Raw genomic sequence first — 27957 nt, 5'->3', positions numbered from 1 at the left:
GCATTTTCATTAGTTAATGTTTACTTGTATGGCCAATCGAATTCAGTATTACATTATTGCGAAATGTAATCAAAAGGTGAAGGTCAAGTGAATCATAATTTTTATTCTGCGTCTTTCAAGGGTAAGAAGCTTCATGTATCTATACTTTTGTCCTCTGAAATGTGACGGGACTTCTTGGTAAAATGACAATATAAATTTTCTATCTGCATTCATCTTGTCAGTGGTAACTTGACATGCGATTTCAAGCTCTGTGGCCTCACAGTCACAGTCACACAGATCAGGGACTTCAAATTCCTACTACAGTCTGAAGCCACGGGCCCTTGTTGTCTATACCTACTCCTACAACGTAAGAGATTGGAATTCCGTTCCTCCGTACCCCAACCACTTACTTCCGAATGCCATATTGCATACCGCTCGTTCTGATGTTTTTTTTTTTTAAATCAGCAGAAATACTGTTAAATATTTTCCATTTAAAACATTTTATACAGTGTCTTTATCATAACATGGGAGAAGGTGAATAAACCGAAGAAAAACAAAACACCTACCTGATTAGAAAAACCAGCAATCCTGGAAATCCTTTGTAAAAGCAGTATAAATGAACTTCACATTTGGTTTTTAGCTTTTTGAATGTGTAATTCAGGTTGATAAAATAACAGATTTTGAAATTTGCAAAACGAACATATTAAATTAACCAATGAATTGCCTTTACCAACTTAAACTTCGTTTTGTCAAAAATATATTGTAATCCATAAATTAGTGACCTAATTCAAAATGGCTGGTCACTTTGATAACTGTCTCCATTACAAATGTTTTCTATACTCAGCGTCACATGAATAAGGTACTGTTAAAATTTGAATAAAAATATTTTCTACGACTTTGTTGACACCTACCGTCGTTTAAATTGTCTTAAATGACTTGCTCATTTGTTTAGCCAAACGGCTTCTCCCTTAACATTGCATCGTTAAATTCCGGTCAGATTTTAATTCTTCGTCCCAGTATTTACTTTGTCAAAAGTCAGCCATGTTTACAGTGATTGGGTTGCTAGGAGATGTTGTTTACGTTTAAATGGTTTGTCCAAAAATCAAAGTACCCAGAATGCATTTCGGCGTTAGTTCGGATGTTTTGGATTTATGCTATGCAAACAAAGTACAATACGGAGAAGTTGCCTGCCACTATTTGACAGACACCCTGTAGTAATCATGCACTCTGTCCATCCATAACAAATCATGTCCAGGCTTTAACTTCGTTGTGTTTTGATATTTGGCATGAGGGTACATCTGTCTCATAACATGAATAATTAACTTTGACCTTATGTTCAAATTAATGATTATTGTTGGACAATTTGTGGCAAGATTAACTTCATTGTTCCTTTGGTGTAGGCTTTTAATATTTGAAGTGAGAGTAGATCCTCTCAAGACAGTGTGTTGGGTACCATGGTTGAGGATTTTATTCTTGAAATTTGACCTCAAGGTCAAATTAATGATTGTATCTAGTTTGAGAAAACTTTTTCAGGCTATAATTTTGTTGTCTTTTGGTGTATGCTTTTGACATTTGGCACGATGGAAAATCCGCTAAAGATATGTACCGTATGATTGATGATGAACTTTGACCTCAAGGTCAAATTAATGATTTCTGTTTAACAAATTGTGTCCGAGCTGTAACTATTTTTGTCTTTTAGTGTTACTTTTGATATTTGGCATGAGGGTACATCAGAACAAGAATATATGCCAAATTTCATTTGGTGCATGTTTGTGATATTTTGCACAATGGAAGATGAGCTCAAGACAAGGTGTCCTATGCCATGGTTGGTTTTCTTTGTCTTAGAATTTTGGCATCAAGGAGAAATTAATCCTTTTGTTATTTATCTTGTAGGTACATGTAGATCAGCTCAAGACAAGGTATTTCATACCATGGTTGACCTTGAACTTTGACCTCAAGGTCTAAATAATGATTATAATTGAATAACTGTTTTGTGTCTGGGCTGAATGTGTTTTTTTGTGGTTAATTGGGTGTTTGTGCATGGCTGTTGTACTGGGCTTTTACCACAGCAGGCCCACAGAGATGGATTTCATCTCAATTACATGTATATCTAGTTTAAGAAAACTTTAAGATATGAGGTACATGTATTAACAGATAGACATTTTGATTTTCTTAAAGATATGTACAGGTAACTAGTACCTTTTCCTTACTCAGTATTACAAGTTAACGCTCTTACAGACTGAAATCAGGCTCCCAGTGCTTGAATGCTTCTAAGGTCAAAGGTTAAAATTGCATTGATATATGTTATGAGGATTTTGTCCTCTGTTAGTCCAAATAATCAGTTGTCTTCGTGGACTTATTTTGATAGGTTGCCTCCTTGCAAGATATAAACATAAGCTGATAAACTTCATTAAATGCCTTTACATTAGTACCTACCCATATTATGTTTGTCTTTTATATTTTCATCAGACACCAAAAGGGAAGTATAATCACCCTCTCTAATTTTCTTACATTTCCCCAAAAATTAGGACATACTAACTAAAGTTGTCTGGGGGTTTCTTTCAATATCTATTCAATCATAAATCGCACCCATTAAAGAAAAAAATGTTAAAATTTTAGAAATAAATAAAAAAAATTCTGTGACAAATATTTTAGGCAGCGTTTTGTAATTTTGTTCAAGATGGAATACTTATCTCCAGCTTAAACTAATTCATGAATTGATGTTTTATGCTGTAATTGGATAGATGTTGTGGGTAGAGGTATAGTAACTAGTACATGTATGTGCATTAAACTTCTCTTCACTTCTGCCTTACCCCACTCTACTTCTCCATGGTACCTCTCTGAAAGAAAAGTCACTTCTCCCTGCTTTTCTCAAGTAGCTTTAGCCCTGTACACACAATGACACATTCATGTATTTTCATATTTCATATACATATTACCAAAAAAAATATGAAAATTTACTTCTATTTAAGTAGCAGTCTATAAAAAAATCGGACAGGAAGAATTAACACCAACCAAATTCTTTTTTTATTTCTAATTTTGAAATAGGTACAGACCACATAACCAGTCTTAGTGTATCATTTGGTTCCTAAACTTTTGAGATAAAAATCATATAGATTGTGAATGCAATGGGTATTTTGCATCAAAGGGAATTGTTCTTTATTTGGTTGCTTTATGTTGGAGATGAATGTATGGTAATTTACAAAATATAGAACTGTATACAAACAGAAATGTAAAAATATAGCATAAAGCCATATGAAGACCCCAAAAAATCATTGTTAAAAGTTTGTTTGGTGGGATTTACTTCACTGTATCAGAATCACCTCTACTATAGGCAGTGTCTAAATTTTCTAGTTATGAACTGTGTATTGACTTCAAGCCTTCTAGCCATTGAACATACATTTTTTGTACTCAGAGGTGTTTTCCTGTATGGATTCTCCCTCTTTTCTACAAATTTTGATTCCAAAATATACTCCAGGTATTTTGACTCCTCATAGTACATTTTGTACCTATGTCAGAAATGACATACATGTACTGTCATAAAGTAGTGTTCACAGGTCAGGGTACTGTACTACATCAAGCTTGCTTTCAATACATGTAAATCAATTTGTAAGTACATACATGTACTCTTTATATTGTATTGAGAACTTGATTCTTGAGTTGTCTTTATACATTGTAAGTTAGCCAGAATTGATAATGCATGTATATTGTACATGTAGTTGGACAAAAAATTGTGGTATAGCATTCAATGGCAGACATAATCTTCTTTCTCTTACTTTATTTTGCCAACCATGGTAAAGAATGAATTCATGCCTATTTTCATTTATTTTTTCAAAATTGTACATGCACGAATTTAGATCTACATGTACAATATTTTGTGCTATTTAATTACTATGTACAGGTACTTGTGTCTTAATTGATAATCATTGATGAGTAAACTGACATCTGTCAAGGAGGCAGGTACATAGTGTACATGCACCTTAACACTTTAGGAAGATCTTAAGTCTTGGCACAACACGTTCACAGTGATCTTATGTCAAATTAATATGATATGGGGACATTAGAGACACTATTGTCAACACAAATGTCATAGTACTTGTTATATCATAACAATGTAGTACATTTATTTACATGTTTATTTATTGTGTAATCTGTTGTGTAACATGTTTGTTTAATTTACCTAAAGGCATTTGGTAGAAGTACCCTTTTCTGTATAGTAAGGATTATCATTGTTTGTTTGTAAAGGCCAACCCTATACAGCCCTTCTCAGGTAGAGTGTCTTAATCATTTATTTTTGCAATAATTTTAAAACTATTTATCATTTTTGTATAGGGGGTGAGTTTAGTATTTTTTCTTGCATCAATGAGCTGTTATTAGAGAATTTCAATGACATTGCTTTTGATTTAGTTACTGTATTTGAATTTTGGTAATACATGTAATTAAAAAGAAGTTGGTTTGATTTGATGACCAAAGAAATTATGTACTGTATATGTTAATATTGGATTGAAGTAAATTAACTTTCTGTAAATATGTCTACATATCCCAGAGCTACATGTACTTTTACAACTTTATCATCTAAAATATCTTGTAAACTTGTGTTTTAATTTGATACAAATTAAATATCTTTTTCTTTTAAATTTGAAAAAAAAGATTAATGATGGAATTTCTGCCTACATAATGTGGTGTAATATAATGTTGTTCCCTATCATGTGCTTCCATTCTTCCTTTGGTCACAGATGGAATATTTTTTTCAAAGAGTGGCAATTTGATTTGGTTTAAATTTTGAATTTTTATGGATAAAGTTGACACTGTATATAGACCATACAATTGCATTGCCAGAAAATATGAAATTTATTTATACAAGCTTTATAAGATTGTGAGGGTTTCACAAGCCATTCTGACTGTTCTGCAGTGAGTCAGGAGTTCAAAGTAGCACTGCTGTGAGGTCTGGGCCTTTCAAATTTTGACCCAAGACCTTCCAAATACATTGTGTATCATTAACCTTGGTCCAGACCTACCATATTTAGCTTTACTCTTATAGAGGACCTTAATTTAGGATGCAAATAAAGTTGTGGACCTGTCACTGATGAAAGTAAATTTAAAACCCTGTGAGTACAAATGAATTTGATATTTTCTGGCAATGTACAGTATTACATATGTTATTTTCATTGAATATATGCAGGAAAAAGTTGATAAATTGTATGACCATCTCTTAAATGGGGGTTTACTAGGAAGCACCCTATAATTTGTTACCTGTTTGGCTCTAAATGGGGGTTTACTAGGAAGCACCCTAGAACGTTACCTGTTTGGCTCTAAATGGGGGTTTACTAGGAAGCACCCTAGAACTTGTTACCTGTTTGGCTCTAAATGGGGGTTTACTAGGAAGCACCCTAGAACTTGTTACCTGTTTGGCTCTAAATGGGGGTTTACTAGGAAGCACCCTAGAACTTGTTACCTGTTTGGCTCTGAATGGGGGTTTACTAGGAAGCACCCTAGAACGTTACCTGTTTGGCTCTAAATGGGGGTTTACTAGGAAGCACCCTAGAACTTGTTACCTGTTTGGCTCTAAATGGGTGTTTACTAGGAAGCACCCTAGAACGTTACCTGTTTGGCTCTAAATGGGGGTTTACTAGGAAGCACCCTACAACTTGTTACCTGTTTGGCTCTAAATGAGACAGGTAGACAGGAGATGATAATACATTATACAATGTACATGTATGCTGCTAATATGCAAATAAACAGTGGTTTATTCGACACCCTGTACTTGTATAGAAGGAAACCTGCTGTAGTTTCAAGATAGTTTTGTTACCTGATTATCTCACTCTACTGAGTCTACAAACTATACTGGATTTACAATTGTATTAGACTTTAACAATTTAAAGTTTACCGATAGTCAGGAAGGAGGATATTGTTACATGTACAGCAACAGTAGTAGCAGTCTTGTTATTCGTATACATATATTTTTTGAATTGTCAGATAGGACCATGATTGAAAATAGTCTTACAGGAAAATGAATCCTTTGTTGAAAAAAACACTTAAACATTTGTATTCTGAAAATTAGCATTAACAAAAAAGTACTTTTATAGTTGTATATCAAACTGTCATTTAAAATTAAGCTGTTTTGAGTGTGCCTTTGAGCTACATGTACATGTATAGGATATTAACAGTTGATCAATCAGCTGACAATGAAATGTAAATTATTAGCACCTCTATCCAACAGGTATGTCATTGTTCAGGTAACCTACAATGACCTATTGACATTGTAATTTATACTATTAAGTTAAGACAGGTAAGTTGAACACACATTAACAGTTAACTAATGATAAAAAAAAGTTACATTTTTATAGTGAATAATACATGTAAACAACCAGGGAAGAAAAGAGGAAAGGGGGAAAAAGGGGGAGGGGTAAACCAAATTGTTTTCCTTTTTTACTGTTAGAGACAAGTATATGTCATGATAAGTATACACTGTTTACATCATTTGAGCATATAATCTGAAATTGTTCATAAAAAACAGAGAATTTTACCCTTATAGATTCTCTATAGTTTCTGTGAATTTTGACTGCAAATTGGGCTCTATGGATTGCAAATCTCTCCTTTGTACATTTGTATTTATGGTAGAATCACACAAAATTGAAAATTGTATAGGTCATTTCTATTAGATATGGCCAAAAGACAGAATTAGCATACATACACAGGTCTGTAATAACTAAAGATGTGAATGGGGTTTTATATATTAATATTTTAATAGACTTAATTTGTACTAGTCACACTTGTTATTTCATTAATTACAAATTTCTGTGGTTTTGTGGTTAGGTAATAGAGGAAGAAAGTGTCTGGGTTAACCAACCTGTGGTAATGTAATACACAACTGTAGCTATAACTTTTTCTTTCATTCCCATAAAAAAATTTGGAGTAATTCCTGTTTTTGGTTTGGTTCTTATTTAAAAAATGTAATTACAAATTTAAGTGCACAATATTCTTAAGAAGTAATTAGCTAGAAATTATTTTAAGTGAGTTTGGACAGTTGGAGGTAGTTATTGGGACAAAATAAATAGTGCTTCATCAATTTTATGCTAGTTTTTGATAATTTTTGTAGTACCCCCAGCCAAGTTGTCCCCAGCATCATCTAGCCTATTGGTATTAGTGGTAGTATTTTACTTCTAAATTTATTTATCGATTTGTAGATTGACTAGTTAGATTAAGATGGAGAAGTTAACAGATATTGAATTGACCTCAGTTCAGGCTCAGGAGCCACCAAACAGGATTATCAACAATAATGCTAACTCCATACTCATACAGGTACATGTATACTTCAACACTTCAAGCTATGGTATCTACATGTAGTTGATGGTCAAGTTTTTGGTTCATTGCTTTCATTTACAGAATGTTTTCATATGTAGGAATATAAATTTGTTGTTCGGTATTAAGGCACATTGAATCTGTGCCAAAAACTATTTCAATTTCAATCCTAAATCACAAATTTCCACTGAATTTTCATTTGCCACAATAAATTTTTACAACATTTAGAGACTTAAGCAGGTACAGACTGCATGTTACCATGTGAATACTAGGAACAAATACCAGGTCTTTAGTTCGTCTTATTTATTTAATTTAATGTACTCTTCTCATGGTATACTAACTATTATTTATAGTTAATTTCTTGACAAATGAATTGAAAACTGATTGTGTTAATTGTTTAGAAAGTTTTACAGAATAATTATAGCTACAAATAACCCAAATGTACAAATATGTTTTATAAACATGCAATCTTTAGAAGATTCAAATAATTAAATCAAAATATATCAAGTATATGTAGGTGGATATCAAGATTCTTATTACTACATATTAAATGGAAAACTTGTCTAACATGAAAGATAAAATTATACTTGACATGACATGGGAAGGACATATTCTCTGTCACTTGGAAGCAGTGAATCTCCCCCCAGGTTTTATGATAATAGACGAGTAAACATGACTCATTTTAATTTATGAGATATTTGGCTACATGTAATAAATAATCTACATGCCTAATGATGCCCAAGCTCTATATGATGGTGCTTTACTATGAATTCTTCACAATAAATTGTATGATCAGCCATGCATCGCTAGCAGTACATGTACAAGTGTAGTTATTAGAAATGATGAAGTTATATTAGTTATAATTAAGTCTAAGAAATTGGCCTTTGCTAACCCTACAGATCCTATTTTTTGTGCATACCTATATGTTTTTATGGCCATTTTTTGACAAGCACTACTAAAGTCTGAGTGTGTCTCCAAAGCAAACCAATCAAAAACTGGAAAAAAATATAGAAGTTGTGCCTACCAACCCTAGTTTTTTAAAGCATGTTTGAGGAAACACAAGTGTTTTTTCTTTGCCTTATTTAAGATGATTATAATGGTTCAGAATTTGTCTATTGCATGGAAGTGTTTGGTAACTCAAAATGTATATACTGTATGTAACTAAGCATTCAATCTTGCTATGAATTAGCATTTACCTTCCCAATAATAAAATTCCAAAAGAATACAATCAAGTAACCTAGCAGTCATTTACTACATCTTAAACTGTATTTCATGTCCTATTACTAAAACTATTTTCAGGAAGATGATGTAGAGACTCCCTATGGAAATTTCCATGTTGCTATTCAGGGAGACAGATCTAAGATGGCTATCTTAACCTTTCATGACATTGGTTTAAACCGTGAGTAGTCATTAATTTATTGAATTTTAAGACTTTGATAAGGGAATTGACTAGAATGTCTTTTATTAATATGTTTAATTTTATAGAGCCTCAAGTTTCTTGGCAACAGAATATTTTTGTTGGGATTTGAAATATTAACTAAGTATATATGTATATGTTACTGGGCAAATTGGAATCAAGTAGGATCTGGAATCTTCCTTTGGCAAATTTATTGTAGGAGAAATTAGTGTTCCAAGGATTCTTGATCCTGCTAGCTTCAAGTTTGAAAAAATCAAAATATGAGATAAAAAGTATTAATTATCATTTTTTTTTATTTCTTCATTTCCTTTTTCATAATCTATAAGTTAGCCAGTCAAATTAAAGATTTTTGTGTATTTCATTATGTTATTATCTCTTATTGTAAGTTTTCTGTGACAGGTGTGATTGGATTAACCTTTGGGCTTAATCCTTTGAACATAGATCAAAAGTGTTGCTCACATATTTACCTTACATCACAACGAAAATTAAACTTGAGATGGATGAACACAAAAATTTGTTAAAGAAAAATTATTGGAACATTAAAGTTAACTGCTACAGATATATGACAGAGGAAAGTTTATTTTTTCTGGAAAAGAGTACAGTTCTATATTAAAGTGTTTGGAGACAGAATGCAGAAATAAAATAGCCAAAGGATTAAAATTCAAACACTGAACTGTGAATAATTAAAGGAGACAATTCTTGGTGAAATAATAAAATTTTGAAGTTAAATGTAGTAAATTATAGCTCATTGAATATAAATGTGTCAAATAACATTCAATATTTTCATAAATCAATCGCATAATTTACGTTCAAAATGTTAAGTAATATCCAGAATCCTCCTGACCTTCATTCTGTTGTGATTCCAGATCCCATGAAAGGTTAGTAAGATCTGGAATCCTCCTAAGGCAAATTGATGTCCCAATTTGTCCTAGAACAAATTAGAATTCCAATTTACACTGATTAAAATCCAGGTCAGATTGGAATTCCAATTTGTCCTAGGAGAAATTTGAATTCCTATTCGCCTTAGGATGATTCTGTATCCTACTGTATTCTAATTTGCCCTGTAACATTAACATATACACACACATTGTACATGTATATGATGAGAAAGTTATGTTTTTTCAAATTAATTGATGAGAAACATGAGCCCTGATTTACACTAAACTTTGTAAAATATTAAGCTTGTATGTCTGTTGATACTTAAAGTTGCCTTTTTTTTTATTTAGATGTCACATGTTTCCAAGGGTTCTTCAACTACACAGACCTTCAACCAATACTCCGACATTTCTGTGTATACCATGTGAATGCTCCAGGACAAGAGGAAGGGTCTCTCCATTTAAAACCAGAGTAAGTTCTCCTAAGACCTACATCTGTGCATGTGTACAGCATGTGGCATTCTTTATATATATAAATTGTTGTGAGGAACTGAAAATAACTGCTTGTATGATTTGGGTAAGGAAGGGTCTAATGATTAAATATACAACTAAAACCAACAAAGATTGATAGGGAAATATGATTAAGTTTTATTTTCTATTTTAGTTTTACCTATCACTGGTAACATGTTTAACTTATGACATTATTTGATAACATTAATTTACATGTTATATTCAATAATTTAAAAAATTTGTAACACAATAATTTAATTTGATTTCTAATAGATCTGATTGTTTATGTATATTTTGACAACGTAGGTTATTTTGTATAAACTACTTTGGTACTGTAACATCATTAACATCGATTTGACCACAGACGGTACTTCAAATCACCCCAGACTAAATAAAGTTTTGATTAAGGAGCAAATTTTGATTGAAATTGGAATAGATTATATACATGTATTACATTGTAAGGTATGTATTTAATTTTTAACCAATTTATGTTTGCATCACCAACTTAGGGACAATTTACATTTGTTCATAATTGGTTCACACTTCATGAAGCGTAAACTGCCCTAAAGTAGGGTTATATTGCATAACTTGGTCAAAAATTAAAAACCGTCATTAAATAGTATGAAAATATAAAACGTACATATGAGTTGATGATAAGTCCAACTCTACACATTCTGGAAAATTGTAGTTAGTTAAGTATGTTTGACAACATTTGTTTATTTTTTTAAGCTTGTACAAGTAGAAGATTATATGGAAATGTGCATGCAATAAGGCTTGGTATTTTTAATCCTTGTGTTAAATTTCATCCCATGAAATAAAACAAAAATTATGCTATTTGATTCAGAAATTAAGGGTTAGATGCTTTTAAGGATGTTCCCTGGTCTATTTAAAAATAACAGGGATTCAAAAGGTAAAATCTTGAACAATATAAGAAGAAATAATAGATGGGTCAGCATTTTCATGTTCTAGATATGAGTATTGGAAATTATGGTGGGAAAAGGATTTGTCTAGATTTTTCATAGGTTTTGTCTTTGTAGGTTTATCTGTTAAAAATACTGAAGAAATAACCAGGATTTTATAAAAACTTCCCAAACAACATTTTAAGGTGTGTTTGATAAAATTATGAAAAGAAAAATGGGGTCATTGGAAAAAAATATGAATGCTATGAATTGAATAAAACCAGAGGAGTTAAAAAATCTGACAAAAATGGCTGAACATGACCAACTAACATCCTTAAAGAATCTACAATGCCTATAACTTTAATCGATTGTTGCATCACAGCAGTATCAATACAGACTTATATTTGTAAAATTTTTCTTTGAAATCATCAATTTGCTCTGTTGTCAGTTTTTGACTAAGATTTTCTCTTTCCATGAATTTCTTTTCTGATGTAAATTTTTTGATTAGTTTTCTGCAATCTTTTGGAATTTCTATTGAGGATCATGGGTGAGAATAAGAAAACAACATGTCAATACAATATAATAATATTATACATGTACATGTATGTCAGTTGAAATGTATGTGACATTTTTATGATGCACCTTTTATAACTGTCACGCATATTGACCTCTATGCAGTTGCTTTTTGTTTGTCAATGTGTTTATTTTGCATATGGATTTATTATGAATATCAGTGTATTAACATACTGAGCTTCTTTTTCAGATTTTTACATAAACGCAGTGTATTTATTTTGTTCTATATAGATTATAAAATGTTCAAATCAATCATATAATAGCCCTTGAAAGGCTTCAAACCTTTCAAATATTGTTGTTAAAATATTGTAAAATTAGTTTCTAACAGAAAAAAATTGGGAATTAAAAAAGTAAAGTATGCATCATTGCACAATTTTTGTTACATGTTTGATTTGAGCATAACTATGTAATATTGATTTGAAACATGCTAAAGCTTGATATTCTTTGTTACGGTTAGGCATGATGTCTTAGGCAATCCCGAGTCACTAGGTAACAGGTATGTCCGCCAGTCGCTCATATTAGATGTTTATGTGTGTGCATATTAACAGTAACTCACTGAGCTCTTTTATTCATTCTTCTTTCATAACAAAATTTATAGTTAAAGCTAATTGCATTTTGCTTTAATTGATATTTGGATGTTTTAGATTTTAAAAGTTCAATATTTATTCATGTCAACAAGTACCGGTACTTGAAATCATGTTGAGTTATGTTGTGTAAAAGAGCTCTTTTTGCTTATAGCTTATGATCCTTTTCTTCATATGATACACCAGCATTTTCTTTTTCTTCAAATTTATTTATACTTTGATTATTGCACTTCTTTTTTTCTTGTTCCATTTTATTTTCTAAGGGAGATAATTTTGATATAGTTTCATTTTGGCTTATTTTTTTATATATACAATGTATGTATATATATATTAATATAAGTTTTATGCTAGTATATTTTGGTTACTTCACACACTGAACTAATAAGATATTTCTTTCAGGATAAGACTAATTTGCTGTTGTTCTTATTTAAACTTTAACCCATTCTCTTTTTCCTCAATCCCTATCTGTTAGACTGAAAACTGTTGTGAACAAGTTTGACTCTTCTCGACTTGACTCACTGTATGAGTAAGTTAACTCATATTTGGAGTAAGTTTGATGTTGTCAATTGTTTTCTTTTTAATAAGTTTTGACATTTTTCTAAGATTTAGTGCCTGACAGAACTATGTATTTAAATATATTGATTGTTTTTCTAAGGAAACTTTTGAATAGTTATCTCCCTTAATGATCTTATTTTATTCATATTATTTCTTCTTCCTATTCATATTTGTTATTCCCCTTTGATTTTTTCCTTCTTTAGTTTTATATCTTTTTATCATACCTTTTACATCGTTTCTATTTATATTTCTTGATATCATTTCCCACACTTGTAGTTATAGTCTTCTTTAGCGAGAATAAGTACATGTAGTTGTATGTTGTTTATAGTTAATTTTTTCAATTGGTCAACTGTGCAGAAAGAAAATGTCTTAATAAACATTGTGCCCCTTTACGTTTAAAATCAACTATGCACTAGCCACTAAAATCAAACTATTAACCTGTGCCTGGAAAAGTAGTTCGCAATTTAAATATAATCGGACAACTTATAAAAATCCAGCTTGCTTTTATGATGTACAGTCACAATCATGGCTATTAGTAGTCATAAAATATTAAATGTGTATTAATCAAGAATTAGTAAAATTTCAGAAGATAAATTCAAGTTAAGAAATACAGTTTGCACTCTGTGCCTTATCTAATATTTACCTGAAATGTTTGACTACTAAAAGTTGGCTTAGGCTTGTGAAGGTTTTCAAAAATTTAATTGTTTTGTGTTAAGAAATTAAATTCATAATTTTGAGTTGTAGTGGACAAGGAGTGAGGGTTTGTTGATTATTGAGTATATATGGCCATACAGAATCTACATCATAGACAACAAGATGGAGATAAAGCACTCCTTTAAGGCACACAACATGCCATTAATGAGTTGATGTAGAATTGGCACATGTAGATTTAAAGTTATGAGTTGTTGTCTGTCATAATTTTACATGTAACTATTAATTAAAAATAGATGTCAAAAATCCATTTGTTACTGTTTTTTTTTTTTTTTGGTATCATGTATGTTGACATTTGAATGTAAAGGGGTGCTTTGGTTTTCAGAAGTCGTGCACACATCATGACATGCATGAAATAATTATCTTCAATGAAAGATATTGTTGTTCCAATGTAAAATATTGTGTTTGAAAATACCGTACCTTTGAATGTTCTTTGCAAAGCTCAACTTTAATTTGTTTTTAAACTCTTGAGTGCAATGACTCCAATCTATGGTTTCTTTCCTCATAGAATGAATGCTTAATTCCCTTTGTATGATCATTCAGCTCCTCCACATTTTCTGACAATTAATAATTAACTCCCTTTGTGCTGTCTTTCAGTCTTTTTATATCAGAATATGTTCCTTAATTTTTCATAGTTTCTTATTTCTTTAATATCAGTAATTAATTTTACTTGATTAAGTGATATATAGTTTAATGTAAAATGTAATTCATTTAAAAAAATCGGATTGTTTGAAGACCTGTACATTTGTTTCAGCATTGTAGTAAGTTTTTGTAATAATACTTTTTGCAATACATATGTATGTCTTATGATGAAATTTTTAACTGATTGTGAAAAAGTTTTGCAACTGCTGTTTTCTGAAACCAGAATATTAGAATTATAAAACGACAATTATTTCAATAACTGATACTGAAATTTAAAATTTAATTTGTATATATTAAATTAATATTTAGAAGGAAAAAAATAACAATATTGAATATTTAATAACAGAATGCTAATAAAACATTATCACATGGATTATCTACAAAACTGAAAAATAAATAAATTTTTTGACTATTAATATAAATGTAAAATAGGTGTATAATATTTGATAGTTGTACTTTGATGAGATTACTCCTATTTTCATTGCATGTACATTAAGTCCTATTTCATTGGAAATATCTACAAGTTTTTATTATGATGTTGTTTTATATAGGTTTGTGTACCCTACAATGGACCAGTTAGGTGATGCTATACAACATATTGTTGATCATTATGGGTAAGTTTTTTTTCTTTTCATTTCTGCGAAGAAAGGTGAATGTATGAAAAATATGTTTCTTGGTCTGTCAATTAGCCAATGTACCTTGTAAGCAAGTGTCTTCCTATACTGATCTTTTAACTTTTTTGAAAATCTATGAAGGTTGTCTATCATAACTAAATTTGAATGAAAGATTATTATACCCCAACTTAATGAGTGGGCGATATATTGCAAATCACCTTGTCATTCTGTCCATATATCATATTGTACGTCTGAATTTTGTCTTATTTATCTTTGCTTGAAATGGATGAATTGATTTCAAATTTTTTGTGGCTTTATAAAGATAAGGCATACATTGTAAATGAAATTAAGGATCAGTGCCATATCAACTTCTCAACAAGTTGGGGTATCCCTAGCACAACAATCATGCAATTTCTTTGTTCTTTTAATGCTTGTAAAGGCAAATATTTATAACCCTGCAAACAAAGGTGGGGTATATAGGAATCCCCTCGTGTATCTGAATGTCTGTTTGTCCAATTGTCTGTCCACATTTCTTGAAAGTGCAATTTCTACTTAACTGTTCAAGTAATTTGGATGAATTTTTGTAGGAATTATATAGGCATCATATGTAATGGTGCATGAAGGAATATAATTACAAATTGAAATAATTTAAGATTTACTGGTAGCTCCCTTTGAAGCAGGGTATTCTCTTTGTGAACTTTCTCAGGCTACTTTTTTATGGATAAGAGTTTGTGCATCAGCTTAACCATGCTTACATACATGATAGCTATCAATAAGATATTTTCTTTCGAAGTAATAGTTATACATTTTGTTTGTTTAAATAATTTTGATTGTATTTATTTAAAAGAAATGTTAATGAGATATAAGATAAGGAACTTTTATCATGTAAAAGTTCCTTGAAAAAAAAAAACCTAAAAAAACCTAAATAGCAGTATAACTGATTCCCTTTCAGAATCAAGAGATTTATAGGATTTGGTCTGGGTGCAGGAGCTTACATTCTGTCAGAGTATGCTGTGAGTATTTACTCCATTTTGGTTTCAACTTCCCAATTTTATTTTCAGTTATAACTGTCTGTTTTGTACACTTACAATACAGGAAAGGTTTATCATTATCTTTTTGAAAAATTTAACATAAAGTTTGAGTAGTCGAAAATATTTCAATTTCTTTAAAGGAAGGAATGATTATGAGTTTCTGAACAAAAACCTCTGTGATATGACTAACTGACCATTTATTTCTTATGTTTGTATAGTTAGAGCATCCAAATCATGTTGACTCATTGGTCCTGATTAATAGTACAGTAGGTAAAGCAGGCTGGACAGAATGGGGTTATCAGAAGTTAAACTCGTGGTATCTATGGAGTGGTCAGATGACTAACTTTACTGAGGAATACCTTCTGTGGCATTGGTTTGGCAAGGTATGGGATTTTGTTATTCAAAGTAATTTCTATTTACTCAGCAGGTGTTTTTTGAAAAGCAGAGGACATTTACCCTACTGGTGCACCTGGTCCATGCTCCTAATTTTTAGTGGAGTCTTGGTTGCTCATTTACTTTTTTTTCTTTGTATTTGTTCTTATTTAATATTTCATGTTCTTTGTTGTGTGTGTTGAATATATTCATATAATTAGCATTCAAGTAACTCCCATTCTTTTGTCATTTTACAACAAACTGTTGTTTAAGGTTTATAGGACTGTTGTACCCTTGGCAGAATTTTGGGTGTATATTTAAATGGCCCTGTCTGTCTTACATGTCCAACTGTCTGCCCACATGTCATACAAGCACAACTCCTCCCGAACCACTCAGTGTATTTTGATGAACTTCGATTCTTAAATTAGACTTCATTTCATATGAAAACAAATTGTCAGACTTTTTATACAACCACAAACATGTATGGTCCTATAATATTATATTGTTGTTTGTGAGAGCTGAATTATGGTATTCTAGTTAGATTTTAAAAAAAACAAAAACAAAAACAACAAATTTATGATTGTGTGTTGCAGAAAACAAGATGGGAGAACAATGATTTAGTGAATGTATTTAAGGAATACATTAAAGCCATTAATCCACAGAATCTGTCACTCATTATTGAATCATATCTCAAGTAAGTAGAATCTTTAACAATCTACAGTGTAATTCATTAAACAATTACATAATTAAGTATGGATTCACATCCACATCTTGATAAAAAAAAAAAGCTTTAACTATTTAAAGGGGTTTGAAAGTCTTGTTCTAGTTTCATTTTTATAGGGCAGCAAAAAATCTGCAGCCATATATTGATATTGTTGTTGTCTGTAGATACTTGTCTTTGGTGCAGTAAGTTGAATATTAGCTGGTTGATCTTCATAAATTTTTGTAACAGGTTTTATGCTATGAAAAGATGGTTTGCATTGATTTTTGGGGTTATAGCCCAAACCATTTTAGAATTACAGTCAAATCTCAATGTGTCGAACTGGGAAGAGTCAAAATCTCAGATAACTCGAACTACTTTCAAAGTCCCAGCAAAAAAACTCCCCCTACTCCTCTACAATTTTACCTTAGATGACTCGAACTTAGATGAATCGAAATCTCAGGTAACTCTAGGTATTCAATCTTCCCAGGATAGGACTTCAAGGTTAATTAAAAGTCAACTGATGTCTCAAAGTCCACTACTAAGTCAGAAAATTGATTGCTTTATTACAAAACATGATCGAAGTGTGTTTTTACAATGATTAACATTGACTTTGAATTATTTGTGGACACTTTCTATGGCTTGATGCATGTATTTAATTAATCAAAAATAGCCTTGTAGTGAAAAGAAATGAATTGTATTAATCACAAGTCAGAATTCTCACTAACAGTGATATAGGATATTTTTATCAAAATAAAAAAAAATTACAGATGAATTGTAGTATCATAACCTTTAATTTAAACATCATGCAGACGATAGTAAGTGTATTTCAATGACTATATATGTTTGGCTAGAGAATCTGCAATTTTAGCGTTGTAATGTAGAGCCTATGGTTGATGAAACTCCTGATTGTGAGACATAAAAAGCAGCATGTTATGAACTTATGACATATTCCACGCAGAAACATTCATTTTCCTGATGTCAAGACAATAACTTGTTTATTTTTGGGTCTGACTTTGAGAATTTTATTTTATTGGATTTCCAATGAAAATCCATGCCTGTGTTTTTCAGTCAGATTTCAGATATTTCTTACTATTTTCTTGTTATAAGTGGCCAAGTGCCAGGGCCATGCCCCAAAAAATAGACTGTTTTGTGTTTGGTCCAATCTCAAAATTGTATTTTTTATATGATTTCTGAAAATCTCTGACTGCGTTTGTCAATCAGATTTCAGATATTTTTTGCAGTTTTGAGTTATAAAGATCAAAGGGGTAACACCTGAAAAAATTTTAACATTTTAATTTTTGGTCTAATTTCTAAAATTTTGAATTGAATTTCAAATTTTGTGCTATATTGTGTCCATAATGAATTGTTTGTACTTATGCTTAAGTGCGTTGAAAACTACATTGTAATATTGTGTCCAACTTGTCCCAACTGTTCAGGTTTTGACCACTGCAGTTGTATCATGCTGCTCTATGCAAAGCTCTTTTTTTCTTAATGGAATTTTTATTGAGAAAGTATTGAAAGTTGAAGACTAATTTGCATTTAATGTTGATCTCCAGGATCTGGAAATGCTGTATTACCATGTAAAATCTTCTTTATATTGCTTTTCGTAATACTTTTACATAACAGATATTTATTATCTTTATCAGTAGTTTTACACAGAAAGATGTTTCGCTTTAAATCCTGCACTCAATGTTCTGTTAATTACAAATTTTCATGCATTTAAATGGTTGGCTGGGACCCATTCTCTCAAAATCACAGAGTCAAGCAATGAGACCTACATTTATGCGGTAAAAAGGACATAAAAACATTTTCCTTGTGACTGCAGAATGACTTGAGTATCAGTGTATATATTTTAAAAGATGCCTCTCTTCAAAAGAAAGGTTTTTAATGATTTTTGAGGTACTAACCCTTTTTTTTTACAAAGGGCTGAAAGGGTCAAAATTAACTGATTTTTTAAATTTTGTATGGGTAATTTTTTTTTTTCTTACAATTTTCAGCGTAGTAATATATGATGTATAAGCGTTTCTTTAATGTTCTTAATTGAACATTATATTTAGATTTTTCCATTTAAGCTCTTTCATTCACCATGGTTATACTCATTATGTATTTCAATGAATTAAACAATATGATCAAGTCAAAAAAGAGAGAACCACTTATATGTAGCGTACACGCTACTGAAAACACAGTGCAGGATGGTAAATTTAGTGGTGAAAGTTATTATTGACAGCTTTTCAAACTTAAAAACCTGTGTCTAAAAGACTTGTCAGTTAGCCATGAAGAAAACTATTTTGCAAACTTCTGAAAAAAAACAAAAAAAACTGGTAGATTAATTTCTTATAACTTGATTTAAAGAACAATTAAGTGTCAGTCCCTGTAAGAATCAGGCAGTGGATGAAACATGGTATAGTAAGAAACCATCATTTTGATAGTGTGATTTGACTATTTGCACCATCAGAATCAAGGAAAACAGACAAGATTTTCCATGTCATGGTGGACCATTGAGTTACAATTTCATTGAATTGCATGGAAAAAAAGGCATTTCAAGGACATATAACTCTATCAAAAAACTTATTTTTGTAAAATTTTATTGAAAAATCCAATGATACAGAGATCAAATAAAGATCTTCATACATAGAGATGCATCCTTGAGTGATATTTTATTGTCATATCTTTAGGGATTTGATGTGCATGTTTCTGTTTTTCCCATTTTGCCTGATTCTTACACATACTTACACTTAACTGAATTCTTTCATATTTGAAAACAAAAATTTAGGTTTACTGAACTCTTTTTCTTGTAATAGTAAAAAAATAAAATTCCCTATACATTTCAATAGGACATTTTCCTGCAAACTATTTCCCTATTGAAAGCAATTTGCTGTCAGTTATCTACCCTTGAAAGAGCCTTTTCAAATATATTGTTTTTAGCTCTCCTGGCAGAAGGCTGTGTGAGCTATTGCCATCACTTCGTGTCTGTCGTCGTCTTATAACAATTTTTCCAAAAATTTTCTCCTCTGAAACTACGGAGCAGAATTATATGAAAATTTGCACATATGTTCCTTAGGGTATCTTGCACCAAATTTTTGTTAAGATTTTTGATCCGTCAAAAAACATAGAGGCCATTACTTAAAATACAACATAAGGGTCAGACAGTAGTTTTTCACATATATCACTAAAACCGTAAGGTTTAGCCAAATTTTTTCAGGGTAAAAGTGTTTAGCCTGATGAGATCTATTTGTGGTCAAATTTTTATTTTAATATATCAAGCCATTTAGGAGTTATTTCCCTTTCTTGACATTCTTTTTTTTTTTTTTTTGCTATATTTAATGTTATTTCTTTCAAAAGTCTTCTCCTCTGATACTACTTGACCAATTTGAACCAAACTTGGTACGAATGTTCCTTGATGGATCTTGCACTAAAGTTGTGTTTAGATTTTTGATTTATCAAAAAACATATCCGCCTTTACTGAAAATAGAACACAGGGGTCAGACAGCAGTTTTTCGTATATATCTCCAAAACCATTAGGTTTAGCCAAATTCTGACTAGGTAAAAGTGTTAGCATGATAAGATCGTCTGTTGCCAAATTTTCTCCTCTGACACTACTTGACCAATTGGAACTAAACTTGGTATGAATATTCCTTGGGGTATATTGCACTAATGTTGTGTTAGATATGTGATCTGTCAAAAAACATGGCTGCCATTACTTAAAATAGAACACAGGGGTCAGACAGTAATGGTCCTTATGATAAGTCCTACCAAAGTCTTCTTAAGTCAAAATTGTTTGACAACTTTATGTTAAATTTTTTGCCATTTGCCATTGAAAGACAAAATTTAACGAGGTGAGCAATTCAGGCTCCTGGGAGCCTCTTGTTAATTTTACCATTTTAATTTTCATGTCAAGTATATCATCTGAAATAATTTAAATATTATGTTTTTACATTATTTCCAACACTATTGGTTAATAGAAATACATATCTGTATGATTTTGCAAGATGCTATTAAAGAATACTTTGTGTAGTAGGTATGATCTACCTTAAACAGAAGTTCTATATCCTGAGTGGGAGGCAGAAGACAACCTTTAAAAATGAGAGTTTTGAGAGTTGACCCTTTTGGTATGTTGTTCATAACGATTGGATTTCAAACACACCAGGACTGACATGTATTTTTATTACACTTGTATTTTAAACACTATGCTGGTAATTTGATGTTTGTTTTAGACGTAGAGATCTTGGTATAATAAGAGAACTTGACCCAATTAAGAAGCCATATGCCAAGACTATTAAGTAAGTACACTGTAGATTTATGTGATCTCTGAGCATAGGTTCTATCTACATTAATGTTCTATCTACAATTACAGTTATTTGATGCACTTTTGATCTTGACAGTTAAAATGGATTTTGAAAGGTCTTTCCTAACAACAAAGTTAATGTCTAATGAGATTGATTGATTGGCTATTGAGGTTTAAGGCCTGAGCAGCAGTATTTCAGCTATATTTTGGCGACAACCACTAATGAGAACATCGAATTTTAATCATCAGATTGAACTAAAAGCTTGATTGTAATCTGATACTGTTAATGGCTATTACTATTGATGTTTTAGATGTGGGATTTCTATCAGTTTTCTTTCTATAAAATGTCATTTGAATTATTTTCATTTTCCGTGGATAGATGTAGAAGCATGTTACTGGTTGGAGATGATTCTCCTCACTTAGACCAAGTTACTGAAATGAATGGAAGAATGGACCCACAAGAAACTGACTTTGTTAAGGTTTGTTAATTGCAGAAACCAAGTAACTTATGAATAAAATAAGTTGTATTTAAAGTTGTATACACATCTAGCTTTGAATATTACTGAATAACAATGAAAAACATTAAACTGTTTTGATTTATATATGCACATATAGTTTGGCTGAATTTTATAAAGACAATTAAACTTACTAGTATTGAGTACTTACAGCTAGTTGAAATAGACCAGTTCCAATTTCAATACAAATTTAGGTAGGCTAGTGAGTAATTTAAATAGCTAGGTAAATATCTAGATAAAAAAATCTGCCCTATATTATACCAATGTGTCCTACTTGACTACCACAGAACACCTGTGTGATCTTTTGGACACTATCTTTTAACTTTGAATTGCTGTCAGTTATGAAGGTGGATGGCAAATGTAAAGGTTAAGGTCATCATAATTGACATCTATTCAAAATTAAAAGACCATGTCCAAAACCAAAAGGTCACAGAGGTGTTCTGAGGTAGTTACGTAGGACACATTGGTATAATGTTTGGTAGATTTCTACCCAGAGAGCTATTTAAACTACTCGCTAGCCTAGCTAGATTGTTATTGATATTGAAACTGGTCTATTTCAACTAGCTGTAAAATGTATCTTTATAATCTTGTAGATCCAAGATTGTGGAGGTATGCCATTAGAAGAGCAGCCTGGTAAAGTGTGTGAAGCTTTCAGATTATTCCTACAGGGAATGGGATATGGTATGTATTTCCTTGAAGGCCTATAAACAGCTGTTTTTGTATGCCTATCTCTCCCATTGTGTGTCCATTTTTCACAGTAACTCGAAAATGCTACCATTGATTTTTTGTGAAACTTTTTTGAAGTGTTTTTTCTATCAATGTGAGCTACCTTTTTATTTTTATAAATTTTCGATTTTTGGTATATGAGTTATGAGATTTTATTTGTACAATGGGGTGATTTTCCCCATTATAATTCAAAAACCCTTACAGTTATGTCAATGAAACTTTATTAAATTGTTTATAGATATTTGTTTACCATTTTCTTACTGTAACTCACGAAGTGCTGCAAATAGTTTATTATTATTATTTTTTTTTTTATAGTTGTTATAAATTTCTGATATTCTGTTTTCAAGTTTTGGACTTCATTCATAAAAAGGGGGATATAACATAATTGCATGACAACTTCAAAACAATTAGAGCAATTTTCATGGAATTTTGTTGAATTGCTTTTTTTTTTAAAATAATCTCCTTTTGATTTTTATATATTTTGTGTCAAATATTTAATTACAATCAAATTTCAGATTTTGTATTTTATATTCAATAAAAATTGAATACATTTTCTATGACAGGTGAAAAAAAAAATGGTGCAATATATTTTCTGTTGCTTAATGTTAATAAAATACCCTCATTACATCTATTTGTAAAGTACCTATGTGTAAATCTATGTAAGTAATTCAATAATAAGTGGTTATAAGAGAATGGCTAGCATGTGGACACAGAGCTTTTATCGTTAACACATTTCTTTACATGTAATTGTACTGATATATCATATTGATATACAAATGTACATTGTACTAAGTATTGATAAGTATCAGGTGCAAATGAGAGCTTTTGGTTTTGTCAGTTTTATTCTTGAGCAATTACAGCACTGTCACTTATTGTACAGCACTGTCACTTATTGTACAAGTCAAAATAGCTTCTCTGCATGTACTAAATTTTACTAGCTAATTAAATGGTTCTTTGAGTATTGTTGTTGGATATAAAAGGTTTTATTAATCTTATTCCTGTTTGGCTGTTAATTATAAGATACTGACACATATTTACTCTTGACAGTTCCCTACTACTACTGAGTCCAAAAGAGACTATTTGTCTGGTTGATTGTTTATGCTTAACAGTCCTGTACTACAGAAGTCCAAAAGGGACTTTTTGTCTGGTTGATTGTTTACTCCTGACAGTCTCCTATTGCTGAGGCCAAAAGGAACTATTTGTCATGTCGATTGTTTACTCTTTACAGTCCCCTACTACTGAAGTCCTTAAAGGGAGTATTCATCATGTTGATTGTTTACTCTTTACAGTCCCCTACTACTGAAGTCCTTAAAGGGAGTATTCATCATGTTGATTGTTTACTCTTTACAGTCCCCTACTACTGAAGTCCTTAAAAGGGACTATTCATCATGTTGATTGTTTACTCTTGACAGTCTCCTACTGCTGAGCCCAAAAGGGACTATTTGTCTGGATGATTGTTTACTCTTGACAGTCCCTTACTACTGAGCCCAAAAGGGACTATTTGTCATGTTGATTGTTTATTCTTGATAGTCCCCTACTGGTGAGCCCAAAAGGGACTATTTGTCATGTTGAAATTGTCCTGACCTATTTCCTACTTTCTTTTAGATATTGATTGATTTTTAGTGTATATCGAGGGTTTGACACTAACGTCATTTGTTTGGTGGTCAACAGGACTACTTCAGAGGTTGAATACAACAAATGTAGGTAGTCCCCAGATGGTAATGACGGTTCTGTTCTTAGATCTTATAAAAATAAGGCTAAATTTAGATAGCCCATAGGACTTCCATGAACATTTTTCAAGTAGTCCTCACCAAAATCAGGGTGGCACAGGACTACTGGCCTACTGTTGGTGTTGATCCCTGTATTTCTGTATCTAGACAATTTACAGTTTATTGAAAATCAACCATAGTTGTGGTCTCAAAGCCTTTTAAGAACTTCATATTAGAAATACTTTTTTACTGCTGTCCATGTTTTCATCCACATAAATTTTTCTATCATAATTCTCTCAGTAACTACTCATCACATCAGCTTGAAATTTTAACACAGTGTTCCTGTAGGTATGTCATATCGTTGGATCTGTTTTTGGAAAATTCAACACCAACTTCCTATTTACAGAGTACTTTGTTTATTTTCCTTATATCATGGATGAATGTACTGGTATCCCTAGTGAGCAATTGCTCACAGTTTTTCGTTTTATGTACACTTCTCCAATGTTTATCTGTTGTATTGTGGGCGTGAGAACAATATAACTGATTTCATTTTGCTAGCATGTGAATTTGTTGAAAAATATGCCCCTTTAGGCATTAGAAGCATAAAACTTTGTTGCTTTCAAATACCTGTTCTGTAAACATGTATCAGCTAAACTTAGCACAGGCCATGATAGTTTGAAATTTGGTATACAGCATCAGAGCATGGCAGTGTTTTGATGGACTTTTTACTCTATTTGTGTGCCAATTTTTCTGTTTGAAAATGTTTGTAACGGTTTTTAGAGCTTTTGGGACATTTTTGTCTTCTGATTGCAATTCATCTAAATTAATATAATGGGTAATTGATTTTTTTTAAATTTCAGTGCCAACAATAAGAGCTCCACAGCACCCATCTCAGCATACGCATGTTAGTCCCCACAAGACAGTCGACTTCACTAAAGTTCAGCCTGTATGTTAGTGACATTCCATTAACATTAGTGATTTACTGTAGTAATGACATTGCCCCATTATCAGTTATAATGTTGTGATATTTTATTGGCAGTGATCAATTGTCTTTCAAATGAATTAGTTCCTTGGTCTTACTAGTACCAAATGAATCAGTTCTTTGGGTTTACTGGTACCAAATGAATCAGTTCTTTGGGTTTACTGGTACCAAATGAATCAGGTCATTCGACTTACTGGTACCAAATGAATCAGGTCATTAGACTTACAGGTACCAATTGAATAAATTCATTGGACCTATTGGTACTTATCTCACACATAATGCTTTGATTATGAGAACATATGTTGAGGAACAATATTTATGTTACAGTATTCATGATTAGTACATGTATCTACAATGCATGAAATGGAAAATATCCTTCACAAGTTAATTTGATTTTCAATTTTGTTTGTATTTTGTTTTTTGTTTTGTTTATTTCATTTACTGTTGAACCACAAATTTTCACCTAAAAATATAGTCTGGAAGGAGGAATCTCATTTTTTGAAAATGATTACATCTAGTTGAAATAGAACAGTTCCAATTTCGTTACAAATCTAGCAAGGCTAGTGAGTAATTTAAATAGCTCTCTAGGTAGAAATTTACCCTACATTATACCAATGTGTCTTGCTTAACTACCACAGAACACTTCTGTGATTTTTGAACACTGTCTTTTAATTTTGAATAGCTGTCAATTATAATGACCTTAACCTTTAAATTTGCCATCCACCATCATAGCTGATAGCGATTCAAACTTAAAAGTCAGTGCTGAAAAGATCACACAGGTGTTCTGTTGCAGTTAAGTAGGACACATTTATATAATGTAGGACAGATTTCTACCATAAAGAGCTATTAAGTTACTCACTAACCTACATTAATTTGTATTGAAATTGGAACTGGTCTATTTCAACAAGCTGTAAGATATAACTGTGCAATTGTTACATTAAATGTTAGCTACAACTTCATTAACTCCCTTTTGTGTTCATCACATAAATTTCAATTTTCATTTATAAAAGGTTTCATACTTCTATGAAATAACAATGAGGTTATTCAAGCTACATGTATCTTCACTGCATTATCTGTGACTGATTCCTGGTCTTATTTGTTTTATGACCTGTCTTCATTATCAGTGGTGTATAGATCAGTGATCCATTACTTACAATGTTGTATTTATAATAATGAGTGTCATTTATGTTGCTGTAATTATGATGTAATTATGTTTGGAATGTATACCATGAATGTCTATACATTTGTTTGAAATGTATACCATGAATGTCTATACATTTGTTTGGAATGTATACCATGAATGTCTATACATTTGTATAACTTATTTGTTATTATTTGAATGTTTAAATTGAGTTTTGATCTCTATTATCATTTATTAGTGTTTCAGCACATAGTTTAATTTCTCAATGGTAGGTTCTCAATTTTTTTAAATAGTGAGAAAAATCTTTGTCCCTTTGAAAAATGTTCTTATCTCTTTGTCACTATTAAAGTAAACCTAAAATATTTTAATCAGTTTAATGCTGAAAATGTTTTCATTAAAGAAATAGTACATACAGAATCAAAGACCAATATAAACATATTAGGGTTTTCTAACTTACTTCTTAAGCCTGATAAATTTTTAAATTAGACACACTTTTACCCATTGGTCCTTCTGAAAATTTAATTCTTAGAAAATACTGATGCATCCCATAAATATTACACAGTATTTATTCAGAGAACCTCATTTTATGTATTATTTACAGTCTGTGTTTTATGTTCTTGTGTGCGCTGTCTGCAGTATTAGTGTCCTATCTTCCGTTGTACCTGTGACACAACAACTAAGAAAACCATTCAGAATTTTTTTTCTAACTTTTGTTATAAAAAACTATAAAACTATTGAAGTAGGATTTTTTTTTAATTTATGGACTTCATTTTTTGGGACATACTTCCGATTAATACATACAGAAGTATGCTCAGCTGTTCATTTAATGATATTTAGTAAAATTGTGATCCATAGTACTTTATAAGCTGTAGACTTAATGTATCATGCAATCTTCAGAGTTGGCATCAAATTAAAAAAAGAAATTGTTGTCAAACAGCCATATCTTTTATATAATGAGCTTTCGTGTATATATTTATATTTATGTAAATATTGCAATTTTTATTTTATAGATCATTGCTTGTTGTATTGATTTATATGATACAAGTCATATGGGAATGTTTTCCCTGACACTAATAGAAAAGGATAATAAATATAAAAAACTGGATTTCTTATTTCTTATTTTGTACATTTCACCAATAGCAGTGGGAGTAATATCAGCTAGCTGTTCCTCTGGCTATTACATTTTACATAATAACTTCAAAGTGAAATAATGGATTTGTATAATTTATTACCTTTTAGGATTTATATAGGCCAACATCGCTTCAGAATAAGTATTTTTCAGTTGTATGAACGGCTTACAGTATTGCAAATTTTAAAGTGTTTTTTAACCACCTTCATTCAGGTTAGAATCATGTGTTAATATTTCTTCACAGTCCAAAAGAGCTGTTCAAACGTGACTGTTTTGTCCATACTTGTCCAAACTGTAAATGCTTTGACCTTTGCTGTCATATCAAGCTGCACCCAGCAAATCAATTGATTAATTTGAGGAGCTTATTAAAAAAAAAAATGTTACTGAATTCTAATGGCCATGAAATGCTCAATATTCAGGGATATAAATGTCACTGAATGTTCTATGTTCTTTTTAACTGAATTAGTGTAATTGTATGGTTCATGAAGTCATTTGGTTGGATTGATCTGTCATTACATTGAATCTGTAATATGTGATACACATTCTCATTTTATGAATCAGTTGCTTTATTGGTGTATATGATGAAATATATAATTATTCATTCCAATCTGTTAGCTCTTAAGAGGTCTGCATTGAAAATCAAATTATCTATTGTATTTTAGTGTCATTCACAGTGTTATCTCCCTTCATTTTGAAATCTACA

General features: G+C 31.2%; 1 protein-coding gene across 6 annotated transcripts; it reads left to right on the top strand.

Annotated features, from left to right (window-relative positions):
- The first annotated feature begins 65 nt into the window (after positions 1-65).
- LOC148616388 (protein NDRG3-like) lies at positions 66-27230 on the top strand. 6 transcript variants are annotated; one of them, XM_088583370.1, is made up of 13 exons: positions 66-121; positions 7167-7281; positions 8581-8680; positions 9925-10045; positions 12013-12051; positions 14599-14661; positions 15614-15674; positions 15911-16075; positions 16658-16758; positions 20982-21047; positions 21432-21531; positions 22161-22248; positions 24863-27230. In XM_088583370.1, exons 2-13 carry the CDS (start codon positions 7186-7188, stop codon positions 24955-24957), a joined length of 1095 nt encoding a protein of 364 aa, XP_088439496.1. In that variant the 5' UTR covers positions 66-121; positions 7167-7185; the 3' UTR covers positions 24958-27230. The 6 variants fall into 6 exon arrangements, with proteins under 6 accessions (XP_088439496.1, XP_088439498.1, XP_088439502.1 ...); XM_088583372.1 differs by having other exon boundaries at positions 66-346; XM_088583376.1 differs by lacking the exon at positions 24863-27230 and adding an exon at positions 22934-22971.
- The last annotated feature ends 727 nt before the right edge of the window (positions 27231-27957 follow it).

The sequence above is a fragment of the Perna viridis genome, chromosome 5 (genome assembly GCF_037379345.1).
Source record: "Perna viridis isolate PV_CMFRI_1.1 ecotype Kerala chromosome 5, ASM3737934v1, whole genome shotgun sequence".
Lineage (NCBI taxonomy): Eukaryota > Metazoa > Mollusca > Bivalvia > Mytilida > Mytilidae > Perna > Perna viridis.
This window is presented reverse-complemented; position numbering and strand designations above follow the sequence as displayed.

Coding starts and splice junctions, on each gene's coding strand:
- LOC148616388 (XM_088583370.1), top strand. CDS start 7,186: ATGGAGAAGTTAACAGATATTGAATTGACCTCAGTTCAGGCTCAGGAG. Junction 15,675..15,910: donor ACATTCTGTCAGAGTATGCT/GTGAGTATTTAC, acceptor ATGTTTGTATAG/TTAGAGCATCCAAATCATGT. Junction 22,249..24,862: donor CCTACAGGGAATGGGATATG/GTATGTATTTCC, acceptor TTTAAATTTCAG/TGCCAACAATAAGAGCTCCA.